This window comes from Paramormyrops kingsleyae, chromosome 3 (genome assembly GCF_048594095.1).
Source record: "Paramormyrops kingsleyae isolate MSU_618 chromosome 3, PKINGS_0.4, whole genome shotgun sequence".
NCBI lineage: Eukaryota > Metazoa > Chordata > Actinopteri > Osteoglossiformes > Mormyridae > Paramormyrops > Paramormyrops kingsleyae.
In genome coordinates, this window is record NC_132799.1 from 12,212,303 (window position 1) to 12,237,290 (window position 24,988).

At 40.1% G+C, this 24,988-nt stretch overlaps 2 protein-coding genes across 17 annotated transcripts in view; one reads left to right on the top strand and one right to left on the bottom strand.

The window, feature by feature from the left end:
• The window catches only part of cpeb3 (cytoplasmic polyadenylation element binding protein 3), a 42,852-nt gene extending 21,890 nt beyond the window's left edge, over window positions 1–20,962 (bottom strand). For 3 of the 15 annotated variants that reach the window (XM_023824181.2, XM_023824180.2, XM_023824179.2), the window contains exons 1-4: window positions 20,829–20,962; window positions 17,288–18,156; window positions 12,051–12,135; window positions 3,699–3,755 (exon numbers count right to left, since the gene is read on the bottom strand). In XM_023824181.2, the coding sequence (XP_023679949.1) occupies window positions 3,699–3,755; window positions 12,051–12,135; window positions 17,288–18,156; window positions 20,829–20,868 (1,051 nt within the window). In that variant the 5' untranslated portion in view covers window positions 20,869–20,962. Of the gene's footprint in view, window positions 1–3,698; window positions 3,756–11,981; window positions 12,136–17,287; window positions 18,157–18,395; window positions 18,569–18,831; window positions 19,210–19,285; window positions 19,359–19,445; window positions 19,542–20,126; window positions 20,270–20,828 lie in introns of those variants that run through there. The other 12 variants (XM_023824172.2, XM_023824171.2, XM_023824170.2 and 9 more) reach the window with 9 other exon arrangements.
• A 77-nt stretch (window positions 20,963–21,039) lies between these two features.
• The window catches only part of marchf5 (membrane-associated ring finger (C3HC4) 5), a 39,844-nt gene continuing 35,895 nt past the window's right edge, over window positions 21,040–24,988 (top strand). The window contains exon 1 of one of the 2 annotated variants that reach the window (XM_023824193.2): window positions 21,040–21,470. In XM_023824193.2, the coding sequence (XP_023679961.1) occupies window positions 21,427–21,470 (44 nt within the window). In that variant the 5' untranslated portion in view covers window positions 21,040–21,426. The remainder of the gene's footprint in view (window positions 21,471–24,988) is intronic. The other variant, XM_023824196.2, reaches the window with a different exon arrangement.

Sequence of the window (24,988 nt, forward strand, 5' to 3'; positions counted from 1 at the left end):
ACTTGAGAGATGGATCGTTTTTGGCCACTAGTCTTCTTTTAATTCAAAGAGCTCCTGTGGATCTTGTCCTTCGATGTGGAAGGGCAGACACGTCTGTTAGAGGTCATGGGGAACAGAGCAGAATGCCTAGCAACCAGGCGAAGAATGCCGATCAGCCTTAGTGCTGCTCGTGTGAAAACACACTGGAGACCATCGCAATTTAGACATGTTAGTCAGGCCTATGATGCTTCCCCGTACAAATGAACGACCGCAGTCCAAGCCAACTGTATTAGTCAAGGGTTTAGGCAAAAGCATCAGGATTTCATCTAATAAGTTTCTAAAACACAAAAATATTCATGTTCTAAGAACACCACTTTGACACTTGCTCACCTCACAGACAAGAGTGTCATAGATGTTACAAGGGGCCAACAGCATTAGACTCACCATATCCAAGTTCAAGAGCTAAAACCAAAGATATCATTTCTTTATCTAAATCCCAGAAACATCCCTAAGCTCTTCTTGAAAATACCATCTCATAGCACAGGAGTTATACCAAACAAGTTTAGCTAAATGAATAAGATTTTTTATATCTACTTTGCACTGCATTCAATTAGAGCTACTGGACCCAGTTAAAAGAACCAACCATGATTCGTACTTCTGCACCTGCAGAGATAAAATAAGGCAATTTCCCCGTGGGTGTTTAACAGCGCAACTCGCGCATATAAATGGATACCCTCACTCAACAGAACTGAATCACATAAAGCCTTTCAAGTATTCAATCTGGTACAAATTCTAAAGGAAAAACAAGTGTCACAGCATTTCAAACACATCTGCAGAAGACTGCATGAATGCGCAGCTCCTTGCAAGTTTCATTTTCATCCTCGCAAAATGTGAATGTATAAAACTACAAACTTCAAATGCTACTGCATCGGCGATGTAAGGCTTCCCACAGTATCAGGGAATATGTATCCAGCTGATGTGAAAACGGAGCCAATATTTAGTTCTTGCTGTGAGAACGATATTCACTTAGCACCTGTCATGTTTAAGGATTGCTCCTTTATTAATCGATGCGGCAAGGAGAGTGATGACAGGCCCTTCAATAACAGGAGCACCTTGGTATTAATTAAGGACCATTCTTTCTTGTTACTGCATAAAATGCAATGCATCAGGGGGAAAGGGTGCGGGGAATTCAAATTTATTTAGCTACCCAAAGTGTTGGGTTCCCTGTGAAAGATCACTATCCTCTATTACATACTCAGATTGGAGAGAGATGTAGAGCTTTTACCCCCCATGGTACTAAAGGAACCACCAAACCAACACACAAATCCAACTTTAGGACATAAAATCATCCTAGATTGCTCGTGTCCACTTTTATTGTGCGCCTAATAATTAGTGTGGCACAGAAGACGCACCAATTAAAGTGAATGACATCCTTGGAGAAACCAATATGACAGGAAGAGGAGCTCTGGAGGGGAGGGGTGGTCAAATAGTCAGAAGAATGTCTCTCTCTGCCAGCACCACAGACTTTGCCACCAAAGAGGAAATTTTAAGCCCACTCACGTTTCTGACCCAGATACCACTTCCTGAGAGAGAGCAGCCCGGCAGACGAGTGCGATGCAGACTGAGACTTCCCGACCTCGGGCGGCCTTTGCTGGGGTTTTAGTGGTCGCCATGCAGACTGGGATCGGTCCTCCCAGGTCTGGCTGCGATTCAGCTCATATGACCTTTTCCTCACCGCAAATTACAGTTCTGAGGAAAATTCCGGCACGGATGGAGGAAACGTCTCCAAAATGTGGACATTTCAGATGATAGACCTTTGTGAGATTCTTAACAGAATGAAATAATTGTGTCAAATGTAACAGTATTCCGTCACCTTTATCCAACCTATCCATCCTCCTCCCAAGCAAATATTATCAGCAGGTCATCTTCTAAGTCGGTTCACAAGGCAAACCCAGCCCACAAGAAAGGGGTGAATGTATCCTTTTACTCTTGTAACAGTGTCACAGGGAATTGTTCGTTTTCAGCCCGAGCTGGATGGGCCTTTCCTGTGTCAAAGCTACTTAGTCCAACAAACGGATTAAGTTAATGTTTTGAACTCTCACAGAATTCACACACCACCATCTTGCTGGCTCTGAGAGGCAGCAAAACTAGAGTAGTTTCAGGGGCACCGGACCCTCTACTGATCTCTTGTTCCGTCTTGAAAGCAGTTAAATATTTAGGGTTTCAGGACCTGAATTAGTAATTACATGTTTCAGTTTCTGGTTTAGCTGAGGAAGGGTCAATGGGTTTCATACCCCAGCATACATGCAGCTTAACTGCCTTGAGAATATTCAACTATACACCAATGAGCCATAACATTAAAACCACCTGCCTAATATTGTGTAAGTCCCCCTCATGTCGCCAAAACAGCTCTGATCAGTTGAGGCACGGACACCACAAGACAAGGTGTCCTGTGGTATCTGGCACCAAGACGTTAGCAGCAGATCCTTTAAATCCTGTAAGTTGCGAGGTGGAGCCTCCTTGGATCAGACTTGTTTGTCCAGCACATCTCACAGATGCTCGATCAGGTTGAGATCTGGGAACTTTGAAGGTCAGGTCAACACCCTGAAATCTTCTCCATGTTCCACAAACCATTCCTGAACAATTTTTGCAGTGTGGCAGGGCATATTACTCTGCTGAAAGATCACTGCTGGCATGGAATACCATTGCCCTGAAGGGGGGTAATTGTTCTGCAACAATGTTCAAGTAGGTGGCATGTGTCAAAATAACATCTGCATGAATGTCAGAACCTAAGGTTTCCTAGCAGAGTATTACACTGCCTCTGTCGGCTTGACTTCTTCCCATATTGCATCCATGTGCCATCTTTTCCCCGAGGTAAATGACGCACACACGCGCAGCCATCCAAATGATGCAACAGACTAAGTGACTCAAAACAGACCTCCATCTTCCATTGCTGCATGGCCCAGTTCTGTCACTCACATACCCATTTTAAGAGCTTTTGGTGGTGGACAGGGGTCAGCATGGGCACTCGTACCAGTTTGAGCTACGCAGCTCCATACGCATCAAGCTGCGATGCACTGTGTGCTGTGACATCTTTCCATCACAGCCAGCATTAGTTTGTTCAGAGATCTGTGCTTTAGCAGCTCTCCTGTGAGATCGGGCCAGACAGGCTGGCCTTTGCTCCCCATGCACATCACTGAGTCTTTGGCACCCATGAACCCATCACCAGTACACCGGTTGTCCTTCCTTGGACCACTTTTGTAGATACTGACCATTGAATACTGGGAACACACCATTTTAGAGATGCTCTGACCCAGTCGTCTAGCCATCACAATTTGGCCCTTGTCAGAGTCGCTCAAATCCTTCCTATTACCCATTTTTCTTGTTTCCAAAACATCAACTTCAAGAACTGACTGTCCACTTCCCCAATATATGATGGCACCCTTGACAGGTGTCAAAGTAACAAGAACGTTATTCACCTCATCTGTCAGTGGTTTTAATGTTATGGCTGACCTGTGTATGTGTTAATTCAATATACCAGTACATTCTGAACTACGCAGAATAAAAACACCTTGATTTCACCTTTCCCTTTAGAATAAAATCAATAAACACCCTACCATTAGGCTAATAATATAAATTGGTTTAAAATGGTATAAAATGTTGAGATGCAGTATATATACAGTCAAAAAGGGAACAGTAAACAAGTATGCAATACTCACTATTGAGTGCCATTATATGATCTGCTCCCGGGTGGTGAAAATTAAGACTCATGCGCCCTGTAAACACACATCAAGGATACATTAGCAATAGATACAATTTATACTTTTATAAAAGAGGTTTTTTAAAAAACAAATTACAGAATCTTAACTGGTTATTACAGAAACATATCAAAAGCTAACAAAAGCAAGCAACCTCAGCAAGAAGCAGAATTCCTATTGTTTATGAACAATCTATGTATGCATCTTAGTATGGACACCCAAGGGAGGGTGGAGGGAAAGTCACATGACCACTGAAAGAATTTCCTGGTATTGTACCAAAACAGACAAACTTAACTGAACTTGGCTTTTGTACACAAACAAGGAAGGAATAAAGCAGTGTGGGAGAGGACAAGAGACAAGTTCATCTCTCACAAATACAGGCTCCAATGTGTTCATGTGATGTTCACTGCTGGTTACTAAGAGGACAGTTCAGGTGTGTTTTTTTTCATTCGAGCTGTTTACATCTGTGTCCCTCCAGGGCCCTCTCTGTTTAAGTGAGCACCCCCCACCCCCCCACAAAGGGAGGCCAGCTGAACCATCCAGGATTCTGTCATATTTGCTTGGGGTTGGACAGGACAAGAGTCACATGGCCTAAACCCAAAACACAAATTCTGTCTTTCATTAGCAACGCAAACATGCGCGAAAGGGCCACCATTCTGACATCCCAAATTTGAAGAACTGACTGTTTAGCTTGGCAACAAAATTCAACAGAGCTTGAGAATGACTTTAACCAGGTCACACAGCTCCAATGAAGGCTGGTAATTTCCCTAGAATTTATGTCTTTTATTATATATACACACACACTATGTTTCATATATATCACTGCTAAAATGAAGACAACCATATTAATCACACACATTTGATGTTAATAAGGGAGGCTCAAATTTTAAAGATTTGAAGGCATTAAAGGAAATAATTTCCTTTACTTTCACAATCTGGGTAAACATTTACCACCCATTACCCATTTTCTTATTGGTGCAAGAGGAGTCCTCTTTCTACACAATTCCTGGCACATTAAAAACTAACAGCAGAGTAGTAATCTTGATTTACAACTTGCATAGACATCTATATATAAACTTTTAATGCGAGAAACAGAAGTGACAAGTTGTAAGAGCGAGTTATCAGGATTTAAACACTTTCACAGTATGATGATACAGAAATGAAATGCTCAGCTACTGTTATATTTATTTTATTAAATAAAGTGACAGCTGGGTGCTTCTTTTAACAGATAAAGACGACCAGATATGCTCTCTTAGAGGACTAGATAACACAAAGCTGAGGTGAGACGCACTGACAGGCAAGCAGCTTGCATGCACACGCAATTCATAATTCATTTCTTCGCTCTCTCTTCCTCCAGTTTCTCCATCGAGTGCCTGGTTTTCCAATCCTGACAAGTCCCGGGAAATTCCGTTTGAAAGTGAGCATCGCTATATGTCTCAGTGAACATGTTACAATCATTACAATGGATGTCAGCATGACGTTCAGATCAAATTGAAGTACATTGACAGTCAGCCAGCAAACTGGAGGGGGGCACTGTACTTCCATGCTTTAACTTTCCATTTTCTATAAGGATGGGATTAGTGTGGGAAAACCACAAACCAAGAGCATGTGGAAAGTTAAAAGAAAAAAAAAAAAAATTCAGTGAGGCACTACCCACAATTCTCAGTGCTGAACAGACATGTAGGGCTGTCAAACAGGCTTTAGATTTTTATGCACATCCTACAACGGAACTCCTTGTCCCTGTCGCCATCCTCTGTACAAAATGAAAGAATCACAAAGGTACATTACTGCCTGAGGGTCGACCACAAACGATGCACTTGTTCCGAGTTCACTTTAGATACTTTTATGCAAACATTATATTAACAGATGTTTAATCTGGCAGAAAACCAATGGATAGTTTAAGAAATAATATCAGCAATGTTAAATTTGCCTAGATTTTCCAAAAACGCAAAAGCTCATTTTGCATACAAAGTCAAATCTGCAAAGCCTGATTCAGGTTTAACTTGGTAGAATATTAATCAGCCAGATAAGAAGAGACGCCTCCCTTCAGCCCTCTGAAGTTGGGCCGTTCCACTGCTCTCAAATCTTGCTACAGACAATTTCAGGTTTAAGGGACCATTCCCTTTAACCTCCCAAAAATAGCAACAGGCAAGTGTGCCTCACCATCTGGCCCATCGAAACAGCGATGCAGTACTGCGTCAGTGATCTACCCTCAGAGTGCCGCAGTTCTTCTGGGGTAAGATTCTATGATCATCTGGAACTATAAATCAGCTCTGAACTGTGAATCAAAGTAATCTATTACCAGAGCTCTTACTATGTCAAAATTAGGGGGTGTAGAACAGTGGTCTCCAACAATTTTTGATTTTTATTTTTTTATAGTGAGAGCTACTTTTACAAAGAAAACACTCTGGCAAGCTTTCAGATCTTATTTTGCCGATCGACCAGTTGCCGATCATAGGTGTAGAATAAGATGCTTAGGGGCTCAGATGCTTAGGAAGAGGTCTGGAATTAAGCACAATGGACCCCGGATCTGAAGATCAGAGGTGTAAAAATGTCTGTTTCAAAGTGTGAAGCTAAGCACACTCCAAACCTGACACCTACATTGAAATTCCAGGTGACACATAATGCAGAAACAATGGCACGGGATCTCAGTTGAGTATGAGGAAGTTTCATACCCAAGATCATTACTGACACTACCACAGCCTGATCTCCGGTGTACTTTGACAGATGCCAATAAGGACATTCTTAGTACCTAAAGAGCATTGAGAGGTTGGACGACATGTTGGGGGCATGTGGGGATTCCAATAAAAATCTGGGCTCTGCAAATAGCCTTTACATTTTCCTATGACATTTAGTTTCTATCAAATGCTTAAAAACAAAATAAAATAAGTAGCTAATAAAATTAGAAATACTTCAGCGCTATTTCCATTCACCTCTTTAACCCAAACTTCAGTTCTATTCTTATGAATCCTGCCATCTCCCATTATAAACACCATGCTAAAGTCCCTCAACAACATTCCATAGTCTGCCTATGCCAACATTCATTTTAGATTCAGTGTCTATTTGAGCACCCCCCCCCCACACACTATTTCTTAACTCAAGTCACTGGTGTTCCCTGAAGAACACCACCAGCTGTCAGATGGGTGGGGGAGGTTTATGATTTGTGATCAGGTCAAAGTGCACAGTTAATATAGACCTGAATTTGAAAGCTCCTCCTAAGTTCAAGAGACACAAAGCCAAGCTGTCCTGTTCCTTCAGTTCTGATTTATCCTCAGAGCTAATGAGGCCATTGAACAAGTCCATCACCTGAGTGATTATTAAATGCTAACTTCAGCAGGTGTTCAGGGAACCATTTTATAATTAAGAGGGATCAGAAAGGTCATTGTTGTGCTACAAATTCCTCATACAGTACAGAAAAATAAAAACAAAGCAGAAATAGGACTGTCTGATTACATGTCCCTTGAGTTTATGAAAGGAGTATCTGTACTATATTAACCTTGCATGGTTAAAACGGATGACTTGATGCCATTAACTTTAACATTACCAACACCACAGATGCTCTTACCAAAAACACATCACAGAGCAGCAAACAACAATAATCTGACAGCATGTCCACAATTACAACGGCTACATGAGTAAACAGTGACTTGGCTCATGGATGTCATGGTCAAGGCTATGCAAGTTCAATCTTGATATTTAGTTCAAATGAACAGCCTTTTTACTGAAGGAGAGTCAAGCGACCATCTGTTTCTTTCTGCATTAACGAAACCAAAGACACGTTGCAATATTTACTGGCTCAACATACAAACAGCTGGGTTTCACAAGCACAGACCCAGACGCTTGAACCGCTGACCTCCAGATCACAAGTACAAACACCTGACTTCTACTCAACATGACTACTCAAAGTGTGGCACTGGAGGAGTGGTCTGCAATAAGGCTAAATCAGAGCTACTCTGGGCTGCTTTCCTGCTCTGCTTCTCTTAAAAACCCCACAGGCTCACTGCTATAACCCAGGTCTGCCAACATGTAGCACAAGAACTTCACATTGACACCAAGAAGCAACACCTCAGAGACGAAAAGAAAACTGAGTAAACTTGGCCAACTTTCAGTACTGAGGGTTTCTCTTCCTTTTTTCATAATCTGGTTTCTCCTGAAGACATTTAAAACACAGACACACAATATTTCTAGAACCTCAGCAAATCACGTTGTCCCCCGTGTCACTATTTAACACTCATTCACGAAAGCTTATGCGAACTTCTCCTTCCACGGTTTTGTCCTTGAGTTTGGCCCAACTGCTTCATGCCAGAAGAAATGGCACACACACACACACACACACAACAGGTTACACTATGCTGTTATCTGCTAAGCAGTACAAGAAAGAAAGAAAAAAAAGTGTGTTGTTCTTTGGCCCAGATCAGAAGAAAGAAGATATGGTATTTAGGACAGACAGTGTTCAGTCAGCCAATCAGAAAACGACTAAACAGACACGGCACATGAGCTGACCTTTTTAAATCATTACAAACTGTCACTGGGCTTTAAAAAAATAAATTAAAAAATGGATAAAATTTTGCTAATCAACAGAAAATGTCACCACCTGCCATTCCAGACAATGAGACAACAGGAAGGGAAAGAATAAATTAGTAGAATTATTTTTAAAACAAAAACATCGGCGTCAAGTATTTAAACAAACCAAAAGGTTGTGAACATGAAGAAACCCTAGGGGTATTAATCATAGACATGTTCAGTCCACTGGTTGGTCAATTGGTTCCCTACAGATTAAACAAAATACTGATTAAGACAGAACGGAAAGGTCTCAAAGTTGCTTCTTTCACCATAAACTGTGTACCCTTGAGGAGTGTGTAACCACCTCCATGCAAGTTTGTGTGTTTGCAAAGCACTAGTACAGGGTTCGATCGGTGGTGTGTAAACAGTGCTAGCTTATAGTGGCTGGTGGCAGTGGAGATTTTACAGTTTCGGGGGAGAATATCCAGTACTCCACATGAATTCTCAGATGACTAAAATTCTGGGGCATGCTGCATTCCACAGATTCAAAAGAGGTCATTTGTTCTAGCATTATTCTGTTCCGCCTGGCATTCTAAACAAAACGTAAATTCCACCAGCATTCCATTCCAAATGGATTAAGGCGCATTGAATGATCACAGAAGATCACAAAGAAGAACTGAGGACTCCACCCTGGCAGAACACCGTCAGGCATCTACCCCGATCACTAAAGCTTCTCCAAACAAAAATAAACGAGGGAGGGCTTTGGACGGTTGGTTCTGTCTGGTTTCCATTGTCTGTTGGCCGTGTGTTCATCGGCTGTCCGTGTCAATGAGCTCAAATATCTGTCCCCACCAACACAGCCTACGTCACATGTTGTCAAAAATAAATAAATAAAAATGAACAAGCTGGAACAGACTAACCTGTTCTCAATGACAAAAAGAAAATATTTCTGAAAACATTCAAAGCTTGACAGGTATTAGCTCTTGAGTGGCAGGGGAGATTTATTTTGGTTCCTTCAGATAAGATTAGTCAGAGGAAATCTAGAGGTCATTTATAGAAGAACATTAATTTTATTGACAAAAACTCAAAAGGAGGACAAATTTCAATGCTGATATAACAAGTATGTTGAGGCTATACTTGTCATCAACATACATAGCATTAGCTGTGTAGTATGAGTGATAGACAAGAAAGCACAGTCATTTGTGTCAGCCTGTACCATTTACACAGATTACAAATAAAAGACAATTAAGCATTAATCACCATATGTACTGGCAACTGTATTTACAACCTAAAGAAAACATTCAAGAGATTCAGGTTTCTGCCAATCTACGCCCTATGGCTGAGCCTGGCAGTCTTTCAAAGACAAACGCACACAAGACAAGAACTTACACAAGCAAAGCAACATGCCCAGGTTAAATACCGCGCCTTCTTAAAAAAATACAATTCTCAACTGCCCTCTAAAAGCAATGAGGTCCAAGAGACCACAATTTAAACGTAAAATTAGTTGTAGTTAAAAGAAGGCCATCAGGCACAATGTGAAATGGAGAGTGAGCAGGTATATTCTCAATTTGACCACAACTTGCTGGCTTTCGTACTCAAAAACCTCGATATCTTTTGGCTTAAGTAGATAATCTTGGAGCAGAGGGCAAAAGCCTCACCGGCACGACTGACAGAGTACAGGTAAACTCATAAAATTATATAAATAATGCAAGACATTAAAATTGTTTTGAGAAATGTTAAACCTATAATTAAAAGCTTAACTGAAGGCAAAAATCTGACTTTGTACAGGTAATTGGTCGTCTAACTGTCAGGGAGTAATTTTATAAATATAACATGCAGAAAGCAGGATCTTAGATGCAAACTAGAACATGTTCGACTTGTCATTAAACTTGATGCAAAGCTAGTCAATGAGGATCGTTTGAACAGGTAGCAGTTGGTGCCAGCAGCTCCGTTCAACCTACTCTGCCCACTATCACGCAAGTGCATCAAAACACTCATGGGGTGTAGATGCATCCAGACACAAATGACAACAGTCACATCTGTCTTTAGCTTACTTCACTTCTAGAAAGATTATTAATTTTTTAAAATCATCATCCTTTAGCTACTTGCAGATAAAGTTGTGTTCTTCCATAACTAGTCAATTTTCAGGTAACATTTCAGTTTGTTTGAATCCCATCACTAATACAGTGTTTTCAGTACTGAGGTAGACTGATGCATTCTTTTATTCAGGCTTTCTTAACTGCTGATACAGAACTGAGACCATCCCAATTTGCACATAATGCATTCTAACAATTGTAATTTATTTGTTTGCTTTTTTTTGGGGGGGGGGGGGGAGATTTGCTCTTAAATTTAATTTATTATTAAATTTAATGATTGAAAACCACCTACGTAGCTTTTTCACCTTTATTAACAGTTAGAAATCTGAGCCAAACAATACTTAAAAAAATGTAATGTATCATATATAAACCCTGGCAGGCCCAAATAAACAGAAGTCTAGTCTACCCAGAAGTGTGCTCTACCCAGTAAATTATATATACATATATAATAAAATAAGCAAATCATCAGTTATCAATTATCAAAAAAAATCCGATTTAAAAAAATAAGTAAACCAACATTTATCATAAATGACTTCAGAACATGGCCAGATGGAGAAGAAGAAAAAAAATGCTTGGTGTACACCAAATGGGGAAAAAAGCTTAAATCTGAGAAGAATGAAGAGAGCTTCAGGAAGGAAAAAACTGCTTCTGGTTCTCAGCATTACAGCTCTCTACATTCTTGCATTAATCAGGATATTCCAGACTGTATGCACATTACACAAGAGACTATGCTAAATATACACTCATTTATATTACAAAATAAACTGCCTATTTTTATATTGAAATGTTCATATTAAAATATACAATGACAATAACAACTTACCACTACACACATCTAGGCTTTCAGGGTGATCAGTAACTTGCCTGCATGCTGCCAAATGATCAAAGTTCGGAGACAACTGTGACTTATTTGACGTTTTGCAGGTCAGGTACGATAGCTGATGAAACAGACTTGTGACCAAAAAGGATTCACATCTTAGGGGGAATCCTGTAAAATACAGGACGGCTGGCAACTCTAGGTTTAAAACGTCATGACCCCTGAAGTTGTGGCCCCTTTTTAGAAGAGGCCCCTGGCACTTCAGCCCAGGGAAATCCATACATGGGCCCCTGGTGATTAGGCATAAAAATAAGGAACATTTTGGGTATGATATCTATAAAGAACAAATATTTCCTGACCTCATCAATTCTGATATAGAAACAAAATGGCAATATTAATGTCCATCATGGAAACTGACAGAATGCTAGTAGTACTTCAAAACCCTAAAACAAAGCAGCACCCATATCCACCAGTAAGATTTGACAAGCATGTAAAATGAGGCCTACATATGGATGCCTTTGTAGTCTCTTTTCAAGTCCAACACTGCAATATTTCAATGTTTGTGACAAGGACAAAAATATGTAATTAACAGATTTGCATTAAGAGAAGCACAAAAACAGACGCCTGCAAAGACACACGACACACAGATAAAAAAAAAAAAAAAAAAACATATGCAAAATTTTGCAGGTGAGGGAAGTTATTTTAAAACTGCAAAATAAGATATTCGGGGAAAATGCAAATGTGTGTCAACAAAAAGAATCAAATCACAGGTGATTCATAATGAAGCCCAGACCCAAATTAAAACATGGCTTAATGAATATTCCTAACCTGCAAAATGATTCCTCCACATTATATCAGCGATAGTCATTGGGGGGCCACCAGCTGGATGCGGTTTACCTTTGTCATGGTCAGTCCTTATCATATCCATTAAGGAATTCTCCAAAGAATGCAAGCTAAACGCATCAAAGGGCCGATTCCGGTCCTGCAAAAAAGAAAAAGAAAATGCATTAGGGGTCAGAAAGTCTCTTGATTCATCATCATTCAATACTATGATGCTCAGTGATCCCATTTAATAGCTACTAAGTAAGACAATCATACAATTTAACGCTATATATGTTTCACATCTCATATTCCAGAATGGAAACATCAAACCACTTCTAAGACAAATCATGATATGCTGTCCCAGTTTACAGCGACCCCAGCTACAGAAGAGGCCAGCAAGGCCCCACTTGTGGTCATGTGATTTCCAAATGAGGCAGCACATGATACTGGGACCTGAAAAATGAAAACACGCTTCCTCACAGCCATTAGGCAGCAGGAAAGTGTCAAAACAACTGAGCCCCTATTCCTTCCCACAGAGGCCCCAGGAGCTCAACTTTGTCAATAGTCGGTAAGAGCTACTCATTCAGTCATTCAAGAAACCTGATGACCTTGATTTTGTTGTGGTCATGGCTATTTTTTAGTCTCACAACAAGCACACTCATAATAAAAATAAAATTAGCAAGTTAACTCTAGCTGGTCCACCATGTACAATTTTAAACCTCCCACTAACAAAATAAAATATTTTGCTTTTTTTCCCAGGCGACCATTAAATTTAAAAATTACTAAAAAAAAAAAAAAAAAAAAGATATTGGGAAAATGCAAAATGGACAAACAAAAATATAGTGTGATAATACCATATATATGGCAGAATTTCAGAACACCCTGGGGTTTTCGCATTTATTTTACAATGAATGTTTTTATGGTTTTATTCATGCTCGTATTTCTGTAGATAAACAATTTAGGACCATAAATCAACAACATAAGATCACATCATCATACAAGCATACCCATGAATAACAAGACCATCCAGAAGCTCAAAAGCACCATCAGAAGACACTTCAGTAGGAAAGTGTGCAAAGCAAAGGTTGAATGAGAGGAGGACGGAGAGAACGAGGCCGCAACGGAGAGAGTGTGGCAGCGGGAAGGCGAGAGGGGGCTGACAGCTGTATCCAGAGGCCACTACTGGAACCACATTGTTCACACACCGGTGCTATTGTAGTGCAATCAGCTGAGCATTCAAAAGCGTTATTCCCCTCTCTGTGCCCGGCACTGACGCCCAGATAAAAATCTGCCCACTTTGGACAACTGTTGAACATTTAAAACGCTGAGCTCTTCATTTTGCTGCTTTGGGATGGCGCTCTCCTTGCTACGCTGCATGTATAGCAGGACACTGACAAAAGGCAGAAGGATGAGGAGGCAGGCAAAACTGAAAACCATTACCATGCATGCTTCAGTCACAAACAGGAATTTTCCACAGGGGTTTGAGTACAACTGTGTCAAATGTTACCCCTACAAAATGAAAGAGGTCACAGTGTGTGTAATGCAACCTATAAACCGACACACTGCACACGCACATTCCGAATTAATGTCTCCTGCATGTCAGACAAATGAACACTGAAAATACGAAAAAAAACAGCAGATTTTCACCAACCTCAGGCTGCACACTTAACGAAAACTGGTTCAAAACCCATCCCTTTAAAATTGGTTTCCAGGCAAAGCTACATCACAAAAGTAACTCAAATGCTGACTTAGGCATCAATAAGAGTGCTTAAAAAAGGATACAACACCCATTAACAATATAGACATTTAATCTCACAATTAGTCACAAATCAGCAGCTGCCTTTGATTCTACATAACAGTTCACATCTTTCAACTACAGGGAACTCTGACTCTGCTTGCCAGTAAGGGGGGAAAAAAAGATGGCTGAAAGGGAAAAAAACTGATAAAGCAAAACTTTTCACATAAATGAGCAATAGAAACCTAAAATACACATGGGCCAATTTTGGTATAATTTTTTTTTGATAAATGTAACCAGGGGTAGCAAATATAGTTATAAAGCGCTACCCAACTATCGATGAGAAAAGCACTACAGAACCTGTAACAGTAATACATCATCTCAGCTTTCCTTCTCTTTACCTTCACCTCACTCCAGTAAGCACAGATCGTTGTGCATGGGGCTGCCTGACCTTGGTTCCTCCTGATAAGAGGCTCTGGATGTAGTTATCTTAGACATATACAGTTTCACCCAGGCTAGAATTTCACCATCGCTAAGCCATCGACTCAGTTTCAGGCACACATTGAGCCCCCAATACATTTCAGCACCTTATGGTACCATTTCATTTATACAGGAAAAGCCTTATTGTGAATGGAAGGACGTTTGTTCGAATACAAATTATTTATTATATACTATAATACCATAAATGCCAACTCACTAGCTTCTGGTAGTGAGAGGAGAAAAACCAAGATCTATTTCATCAGAATAAAATTTGAACTTTTCCCATCAAATCAAGGCATAACAGAGCAAACTTGCAAACTGCTTAAAAATGCAGATATTTTAAGCCTTTAAACAATAATTTACTAATGGCCAAAAAATGCTTCAATTAGAGAACTAAACATTATTACTTCAATTAATCCTAAGAACACGCAAGTGAGGTGGATAATTTGGTACTAACCCTTAAGTAATTTGCAGGTACAGAAAAGTCTGCTTGTCCATACAAAAACCTTTTACACACACACACAAAAAAAAAACTTAATTTCAACTATTCTCAAAAGACAATTGTGTGATCTAGTTTACAGATAATACTCAACTGAAATTTCTTTCAATATGCTGAAATTAAAATAAACATTACCCATACAAACCTCAAGCACAGAATGTGAAGAGCATTTTTGATGGAAAGCTTCTGCACCAGAAAAATCCACTATCAATATCCTAATGGAAACATCTACAGTAACAAAGACGGCCAGCTCTATGGGACATACTGAATCATGGAAGAGGACTGCACAGGTTACCTGTAAGGATGATTAAACCAAGGGTGTAACTTTGGCTTGAACATGGGGGGGGGGGGGGGGGGGGGCATGATTATTGCAGGAGTTGTATTGCCCAGTTTTGATTATTGGGGTGGTTACAACCCCCCATCCCCCCATCATTTACGCCCACGGATTAAACAACTGGGTACTGAGGGCTGGATACACAGCTTTTTAAGGGAAATCGTAGCCAAGCTTTTGATGACACTGTTCACTTAAAGGGAGTCGTGCATTAAGAGAGTCCGCAGTTTCCCATTAAATTACATCTGTACTGTAGTACTCCATAAGCAAACACTTCCATAAAGTCTGCATGGGGCTGATGGCGATGTTCTAGGGCAACCCAGACAATGCGTGTCCCAATTTACATACAAGATCATGCAAAAATTTGTACCCCACCTACAATGTTCCGGGCATGTCTGAAATTTTTTCTGTAGGCCAGAAATGGGTCAGTGTCTATCCATTTCTGCCCCAAACTGCACAATCCACCTCCTTCAGACTGGGTGTGGTATTAGCTGGGTGATAATGGTTGGGTGTGGCTTGCGGCAGGTGTGGTTTGGGTGGGTACCAAGGTGGGGCACAATTTTGCACCCTGCTGTCACAGTCATTCTCTCCCATTAGCAGTACTGTGCTTCCTTCTTACACTACAAATCTGCATTACAACATGCATTGATACAGTATGACTCACTGATACAGTATGACCTACTGCATTTGTTATGATAGAATGAGACATATCACCCATGAAACAAATGCACAAACATTTTAGTGAAAATATACAGGTTAGGCATGGGAGGGTTTTTTTTTTTTTTTTTTAAATTTGGCCATCAAGCATGTTTAACTGAAAAAAAAAAATCACCAACTACTAAAAACAATCAAAATGTATTTAAGCTAAATTGTGAAATGACTTCATGATAAAATTCAGATTCCATCAGAACAGTCATTGCAATGTCCCACAAAAAAATATTCAATTGCAAAAACGTACTAAAAAGGGGAGAAAAAAAAGAAATCATAAAAACTGTGTAAGACAAAAGATAATATAGATCAATGTTCAGAACTTAATTGCACATGTCTGTGGATGGGAGTTCCATTTTAAAAGATATGTCAGACTTTAGTGGGGGAAAAAGGTTGTAACATGAAAAAGATTTGAAAACGACCATTTAAAAGACACCAATTTTAGAACACCGGAGGGATCCAGAGAATGCAGAGATTACCGATCGTTACTTCGTTATGATGTTTCTTGTCGTGACAGCAGGCAATACGCCAGTGTCCTGGAAACCTCAAGTGAGCGAAAGGACCGCCCCTTTCCAACAACAACCAATAAGATGCGAGAACCTTGCCCTTTAAACATCCTAGTGTGAGCTGGCAAATTGAGAAGAAAATTTAACTATTTAGTACCAAGTGGCAAGTCACTATAATGAAATCCGATATTATTCATATACTTACTACCTTTTTAACAATTCGACACACCATTTCCCAAATTTAAACGCGTTATATGAATACAAAACATATACAACCTTTTTATACAATAATGTCATCATAAAGACGTCAATAACGATAGATTAAGTATTCAAAAGTATAAACATAATGTAATCTAAATATCAACCGAATGAAAACAAAACTGACAAAAATCCTAGAATGACTGGGGGAACTAAACCTAATTATTAGGACGTACCAGTAATATCAAAAAACAGACTACATTCAAAGCAAATTCGTAGAATGCATTTTGACAGAATACATTTACGTGGATGATCTGAGACTCCATTGAAATATGGCTCTGAAGGTCACGTCCTACACCACAGAAATACGTCGCAATAAGTGAAAAATATCGGAAAAACAAAAATAACCCGGAGATCGACTATCCATTAGCAAACATACAATGAAATGGCATAATATACCAAAAGTATAATAAAGCTAAGAAGAGATTGACGCGTAGACATGTGGAAAAAGAGAAGGACGAAAATTGCTTTGCTGACGATTCGTGGTAATTATTTATAAAATAAGGCTGCTCAAAATCGAAAAACACAGAAAGGCTTTACCGTTTAACTTTCAATAGGCCTATGTGTAAAATCATACACAGATCACAATACAGTAGCCTAGATGCTTCTTGGACAGTTATACCAATTGCTCCATGAATTCTGTTCAGTAATTTATAACTACACGATCTTCCTTAATCAGACCTGCCGTATTTGACAACTCAAATTCCAGAAAAGTCCTGTCTCTATTTCATGACACTGCTTACATTGCCAATATGAATTGCTGGATACGTTACGATTTACATACTTCTAGATTACCTGAAAGGGTAGCATATTGTTGCTGTTATCCGTCCTAAAGGCGTTGTCCTCCATCCAGGTTTTCGGGGTAAGGGGACCTGCTCTTGGGAATTTCGGAGGTGCAATAACGTTGCTGGCATAGGGCTTTTTCATCGGGGAGATAGGGTTGAGGGGTGATGGGACCCCAACACCGACCCCCACCCCAACTCCGACCCCCACCGCTCTCCGCGGGTCCCTGCCTGCCTGGAGTCCGCTCCAAGGGTTAGAAGCGGTGCTCCAAGCAGCGTTCTGATGGTTATTCCAAGCGGACGATGAAGCAGAAGACGACGATGCTTTGCTGTTCATGATGGTCTGGTGGCTGTACGCGTTTCTCTGAGGGAAAGGGGCTTGACTGGGACTAACGGGCGACCTCCTCTGTTGCGGCTGCTGCTGCTGCTGCTGGGCTTGCTGCTGTTGATGCTGAGACTGTGCCAAGCCTATCTGCGGGGAGAAATTGCCACCGAAGACCGGGTTGACGTGGTGGGGGAAATTTTGGAAAAGCATTGTCCCATTGACCGAGGGTATCCCTTGAAAAAAGCTATCGTCCACGGCGTTCGTGGTCCCAGTAGACCAAGTGCTACCGAAAGAAGGGGATAAGGAGGTGCCGCCGGGTTCCTGCGGCTGAAAGCTCAAACCGGGCAGGATCGGCGACTCCATGGACACTTTCTCTTTGTTGTTCTGCACGGGAGCTGCTTGACTGCTCACACTCGTAGGGCTCTCCTCCGATGCGGGGGGTTCCGATGAAGGGGTCGGAGTGGACGGGGGATCTACGTTTGCTGGGTCTTGTTGCTGGTGGTGAGGCTGGGTTTTGCTTTTGTCCATCAGTAAATCATCCTGCATGGTTTGCTGAGCTGAAACGGGGAAAAACAGAGACTGGTTATTTTTTGAGGTTCTCATAAAAGACACTCGCCGGACTGTTATGGTATTTGGTCACAGAGAAACGCTGGGAGGGGTTATTATTGCCAACCGCTATTGCTGGGGCTGCCCGAATAGAAGGCTAATCCGTAATAACCCATTTAGCCGAAATTCTCACGACTGCAGTATTAACATTAACGGCATTTCCGCTAAAACAAACACGCAACAGCTTCACCCTTTCCAGACGCCTCCGTTCCCTTCAGATGTGAATGGATGATGTGCTTGGAGGACACAGATATTCACCAATATTCGCCACGTCTCTTTTTCCGTTTCACCGGAACTCCAGACTGCTATGTGAAACTGATTCTTGTTCCTGTTTTTTTTCTAGGACCACCCCTAAGTCAATTTACATACGTCAATAAATACAGCTGCGCCCTTCAGCAAGGTTAAAGAGACGCACCACCCATCTCACACTCCGAGAATTTAAAGGGACAGGTTATACAAGCTCTACCTACACCTTTAAGTAAATCCTCGTGAAATGTATTCTCGTCTTTTCCCGGAAACATAATGTAAAATTAATTCAACATTCAGTGGTCACGACTGCGGCCAGTTTCCCCTTAATGGCCCAAGAAAAAAAAATCATATCGTTGAAAACGTGACGATAATCATACCTTAATAAACAAACCACAGCAGCAGCCACATATGCGAGATCGTTTTTATCCCCCGATACGGAGTGACACTCGCTACACTCTTGGAAGCGAAGGCGGATAGTTTCAATATCTGCGAATTCAATTTCTAAGTGTTTGCCATTTTGCGCACTAAGAATTAATGACAAAGTTTCAGCGTGATAAAAGGAATAATATCTTTACTGGACCTGTCATATAATGTCACTTGTCGGCCTATACAAAAAAAACAACGAAATATCTTACATGCGAGTTCTAACCTGGTTACACAGATGGCGTACTCAGCCGGAACGTTTCTGCAATGTTAATACGCGTTGCAGTAGTGCACAAAATTGCTATTTTAGCTGAGCTACTCCCTTGCCCTTCTGGATCATTCACTGGTCCAAACAACACCTTAACTACCACGTATCCATAGATATTACTTTTGACAACATTAACTTACTTTCCAACACGCACGGACTGCAGCGTCTTAGCTATGCCTCGTCTATGACCGACGTAATAAATTTTTCAATATTCTGTCGAGAGAAAAACAGTCAGCGTTACATAAATTCAGTTTTATACGCTTTCTGGAACGATCGTTTTAAAGAGCACTGCGTATTTACCGCAAAATTTCAGATTTTCTTCATGGAGGACAAATTGCACAACCAACGATTAGACTTCACTGGTGTGTGTAAGCAAAGCGGACGGTTATCCACACGCAGTAAAGGACTTTTTAAATTATTACACGCTGCAGTTTAAAATAGAACCAGCGAGACAAGTTTTTAAACGTTTAAACATAGTCCAGGTTTTATTTTTTTTTAATTGCACATAATTGTACCATATGTTGAGATCACCTATTCAAATAAACGTTGAACACGCAACCGATATGATCAAACATATTCTTTTATTGAGTATACTGTGGATTATTATATAATTTTCAATATTTTTCAATGTGTTGCCAAGAACTGAAATACTGCAACGCGTTTTGCCTACCCCCAGTTAATCTTTCTCTCCATTCGCTGTCTAAGAGCTACATATTCAAGGTCATCAAAGTAATCAATAGAGGGTGGCAATTAACTAAGACATACGAATTAAATGCTTGTTTTGATCGACATATTAACGCGTACGTTTATCTGCGCCCGTACGAAAAACATCTTTATATTTAAACATGTACTGTTAAGTAGCCATTTATACATGTTCAGAGGCATAAAGATTTATTCAGCACGGAACAGACTTCTTACAATAAGCACAAGTCTTTGCCATGCACAGTGTGTCTTTATCGTTTCACGGTAAACAGGATTTACCTTTATCGTTCACCTTTTGGGACTCTGTAAATAAGGCTATTTCTGTTTGCCTCGGCTGGGTATAGATATGACAAATGAGCTACCCCTCTGCTGAGGTAGAGTCAGCAGTTGCCTTAACAGCTGATTGACTGCGGCGCATGGATGCTAAAGACGAGACTTTGGGGAGTTGTAGTTTTTAAAGTAACTTTTAAAGGAAATAATGATGCCACCTTGCGCAGAATGCAAAGTTCTGACAGCAGTTAAGTTGATTGCGAAACGCCCCTTTTCGATCTTTCTTGCGACATTCCTATTAGGATTTTATGTATTTTATAATACTAGTACTAATAAGATCATAAACATGTACACGGAATATTCTCTCATATAACATGAACAAATAAGTGGTTTATAGCTTAAAGCGCAACACCAAACATGTTTAGAATGAATATCGAGAGAGGTAAATCATCATAACTGAAATATGCAATAATCATGACATGAAAATTATGCATTTGAACCATGCTTTGGTTTTTTTATGTCTTGTAATAAATTGGTCAAAACAGCAAACTTGAAATCTATATTTATTACACACCACCCGTCTTTGAAAGGACTCACAAAAACGGCAGTCAACTGCTGGATGGTTGAATACATTTTTAAAGCAGTGATGACCCGCTTTGGTAATCACTATCGTTATAGAAATAAATAATAAAAAGCGTATAGATTACTTGCCGCAGTAGGACGTATTCTGGAGCCATATGTGTATCTTCATGCTGCTGTTTCCCCCAGGTAGGTCCGCCGTCTCCTGGTAAGTTCCGCCTGCTAGAGATAGAACATTAATTTGATATTTTTGGCGACAAAGATATGTGAAGTGAAACTACAAATCCCAGAATTCAACGCGCCATGCACTCAGCTGTTGCTGCGTCTTGTTATGGTTGGTGACGCAGTGCGCATTGCCGTGGTTCCCGGCGTTTCCTTATAGAGAGAGGGAGTCAATGGAGTCAAGTGAACACTATGCCGTGGTTGCACTCATAACTAAGTGTTGCTTTTTTGGGACGACATCTGGCCGTGAAAACGGACACGTATATAGACGGCGTATTTATTAATTAATTATATTTTTATCGCTTCTGCTTTTGGTTTCGGTTCTGTGTTTTTTTTAACCCTGGCAGAGACTCCTGTGTTTAAGGCCTTGTTTCGAATATAGCAGGCCCAGCTTTCCAGCCAAATCAGTAGCTAGCTAGCTAGCTAGCTTAACTTAGCTTTGTACTCAACAACGGTAGCTGCTTTAATTGGGAACTTATCAGGCCGTGCATTGGTATTTAAGACTAATATGTCGGATCAGAGTGCTGTGGTGATGCAACAGATTTTGGACCGGTGAGTAACTACGATATTTAAGCTTTGTTTAGTCGGAGCCATTGCAAAGTTGTTGCTCATCGCTCCTTTTTCATCGTCGCACGTTTAATATTTTGACGTATGAATTTATTTGTGCACATTTGTTTGGTTGGGCGTATGTACGTGTTGTACGTGACCTGTGTTTCTTATAAGAAAGTGTTGCCAGTTGGCCAGATTTGAAGAGTGAAAATTTACGGACTCCGCTAATGAAGTACGAGACATGCGATCTGTATGAATTTTAATTGTTTATCATTAGTCACCCCTTTCTGCCCATTCATGGGTTTTGACACTAGGGCTATTGCGAGACCTACATGTCATTGAATTAAAAAGGTGTTGTAAATTTTAGTTTTGTAAAGGAACCGTTGGACTGCTAAGCATTTTTTTCGCTTTTCAGGTTCGTCTACCATTTATAAAATTTTATTTATACATTTTTTCTCATCTGTAATGTAAAACCAAAGATCTGTTAAACAGGTTTTGACAATTGCTGGCACATCTTAATTGTCAGTTTTGAAATGGGCTCTGTGATGGTGCTTTAGGTTTTGGATTCAATTTTGAATGCAGTGAATTTCTGCCTTCTTCGCTTTTGCTGCCTGTGATTGACTGCACACCTAGAACATAAGAACATAAGAACATAAGAAATTTACAAACGAGAGGAGGCCATTCGGCCCATCAAGCTCGTTTGGGGAGAACTTAGCTAATAGCTCAGAGTTGTTAAAATCTTATCTAGCTCTGATTTAAAGGAACCCATGGTTTTAGCTTCCACTACAATAGCAGGAAGACTATTCCATACTCTGACTACACGCTGTGTAAAGAAGTGCTTCCTCAAATTTGTTTTAAAATGTTCTCCCGCTAATTTCCACTTATGGCCACGAGTTCTAGTATTTAGACTAATATTGAAATAGTCATTTGGCTGAACAGCATCCAGACCCGTTAGAATCTTATAGACCTGAATCATATCCCCCCTTAGTCTCCTTTGCTCAAGGCTGAACAGATTCAGTTCCGTTAACCTCTCCTCGTAAGACATTCCTCTAAGACCAGGAATCATTCTCGTAGCTCTTCGTTGCACCTTTTCTAAGGCAGCAATGTCCTTCTTGAGGTATGGTGACCAAACCTGCACACAGTATTCTAGGTGGGGTCTTACCAAGGAATTATATAAGTGTAACATCACCTCCCTTGACTTAAACTCCACACATCTAGAGATATAACCCAACATTCTGTTCGCCTTTTTTATTGCTTCCCCACATTGGCGAGAGTGGGACATGGAAGCATCAACATACATACCGAGATCTTTCTCGTAATCAGCTACCTTTATTTCAGTGGAACCCATAAAATATCTGTACTGTATATTTCTGCTCCCTGCATGAATTACCTTACATTTATCTGTGTTAAATTTCATCTGCCAAGTATCAGCCCATTCGCTAATTAAATCCAGATCCCGTTGGAGCCTCTCTGCTGCTAGATTAGTATCTGCTACCCCGCCCACCTTAGTGTCGTCTGCAAATTTAACCAGTTTACTGTATGTATTCGTGTCAATATCATTAATGTAAATTAGGAACAATAGTGGTCCTAAAATTGAACCCTGCGGTACCCCACTATAAACGGAGGCCCACTGTGACATAGTGCCTCTAATAACTACTCGCTGCTTCCTATCAGTTAGCCAGTTTTTGATCCAAGCTGCCACAGTTCCTAAAATTCCTGCAGCTTTAAGCTTTAACAAGAGCCGTTTGTGGGGGACAACATCAAAGGCTTTCTGGAAATCTAAGTAAATCACATCATAGGCCTTTTTGTGATCAATTTCACTTGTAGCTTCCTCAAAGAACTCAAGCAGATTCGTTAAGCAGGATCTACCTCTCCTAAATCCATGTTGGCTATCCTTTATAATGTTATTTGCATCTAGGTAATCTACCATTTTCACTTGAATTATAGCTTCCATTATTTTTCCAGTAATGCTAGTTAAACTGATTGGCCTATAGTTTGCCGGATTACTTCTATCCCCTTTTTTGAATATGGGTGTTATATTAGCATGCTTCCAATCTGATGGTACCACACCCGCAGATAACGATTTCTGGAATATTAAAGTCAAAGGTTGGCTAATAATATCCCTCATCTCTTTCAAGACTAAAGGTAAGATGCCATCAGGCCCCTGCGATTTATTTATTTTGAGTTTAGCTAGGCTTAGTATCACATCAACCTCAGTTATACATATATTGGTCATAGACGATGCTGTATTCGTATTAATTGGTGGTAAGTTACTTGTGTTCTCTATTGTGAACACCCTTGAAAAAAAATCATTAAACTCATTTACCATATCAATTTCGTTATCAATTATAAGGCCCTTACTATCCTGCAAATTAGTGATTTCAGCTTTTAGTGCTCTCTTGGAGTTAAAATATTGGAAGAAACCTTTACTGTCATGCTTAGCCTCCAATGCAATTTTTCTTTCTACATCCCTCTTTGATAGCCTAATGTCATTTTTTAACTCTGCCTGTAGACTTAGATACTCCTGCTTGATTTTGAAATCATTAGTTATTTTCCAGTTGTGGAACAGAGCCCTTTTCCTCCTGACTTTATTCTTAATTTCCTTAGTAAACCACCTTGGTTGTCGTTTCCTAGATTTAGTTTTGCTGGAAACAGGTATGAAGTCCTCTTGCACTTGCAACAATGTGCTTTTGAAAAATTCCCATGCCTCTTCTACTGTTTTGCTATTTAACTCTGTCCAGTTTACAGTTTCTAATTTTCGTCTCATACCATTAAAGTTAGCCTTCCTAACATTGTATACTTTTAATTTAGACTTTGCTCTTTGGACACTAAAATTAACCTCGAATTTAACCATGTTATGATCACTACCGTACAATGGGTCCAAAACCTCTAATTTTCCAATCCTATCCTGGTTATTACAAAAAACGAGATCAAGAAGGGCTTCTCCCCTGGTAGGAGTATTAACAAACTGAGTAAAAAAACAATCCTGTACTAATTCCACCATCTCAAGTTCATTTACAGAAGAGCCAGAGACTGTGTCCCACTGTATCCCAGGTAAATTAAAATCACCCATAACCACCACATCATTTTTATTACTCATAATCCTGATATCATCATATAATATTCTGCTTTCCTCTACAGCTACATTAGGTGCCCTATAACAAACCCCGACAATTAGGCCATTTGAATCTTTAGCATCAAGTTTGATCCATACAGCTTCTGAATTTTTATTTTTATCAGTGAGATCCCTTGCCTGCAAGTTTTCTTTTACGTATACTGCAACACCACCTCCCTTCTTGCCTATCCGGTCTCTACGGAACAACGTATAACCATCCATATTATATTCATCACCATCATTGTCACTCATCCATGTTTCAGTTATTCCTATAATGTCGTAATTGTCTGAAGAAATTAAAGCCTCTAAGTCATTAATTTTGTTTCTAATACTCCTAGCATTCAAATACAGACCACTAATGGTAGGCCTTTTACAGTGTCTACTTTTAATTTTTATTTGGGCTTTC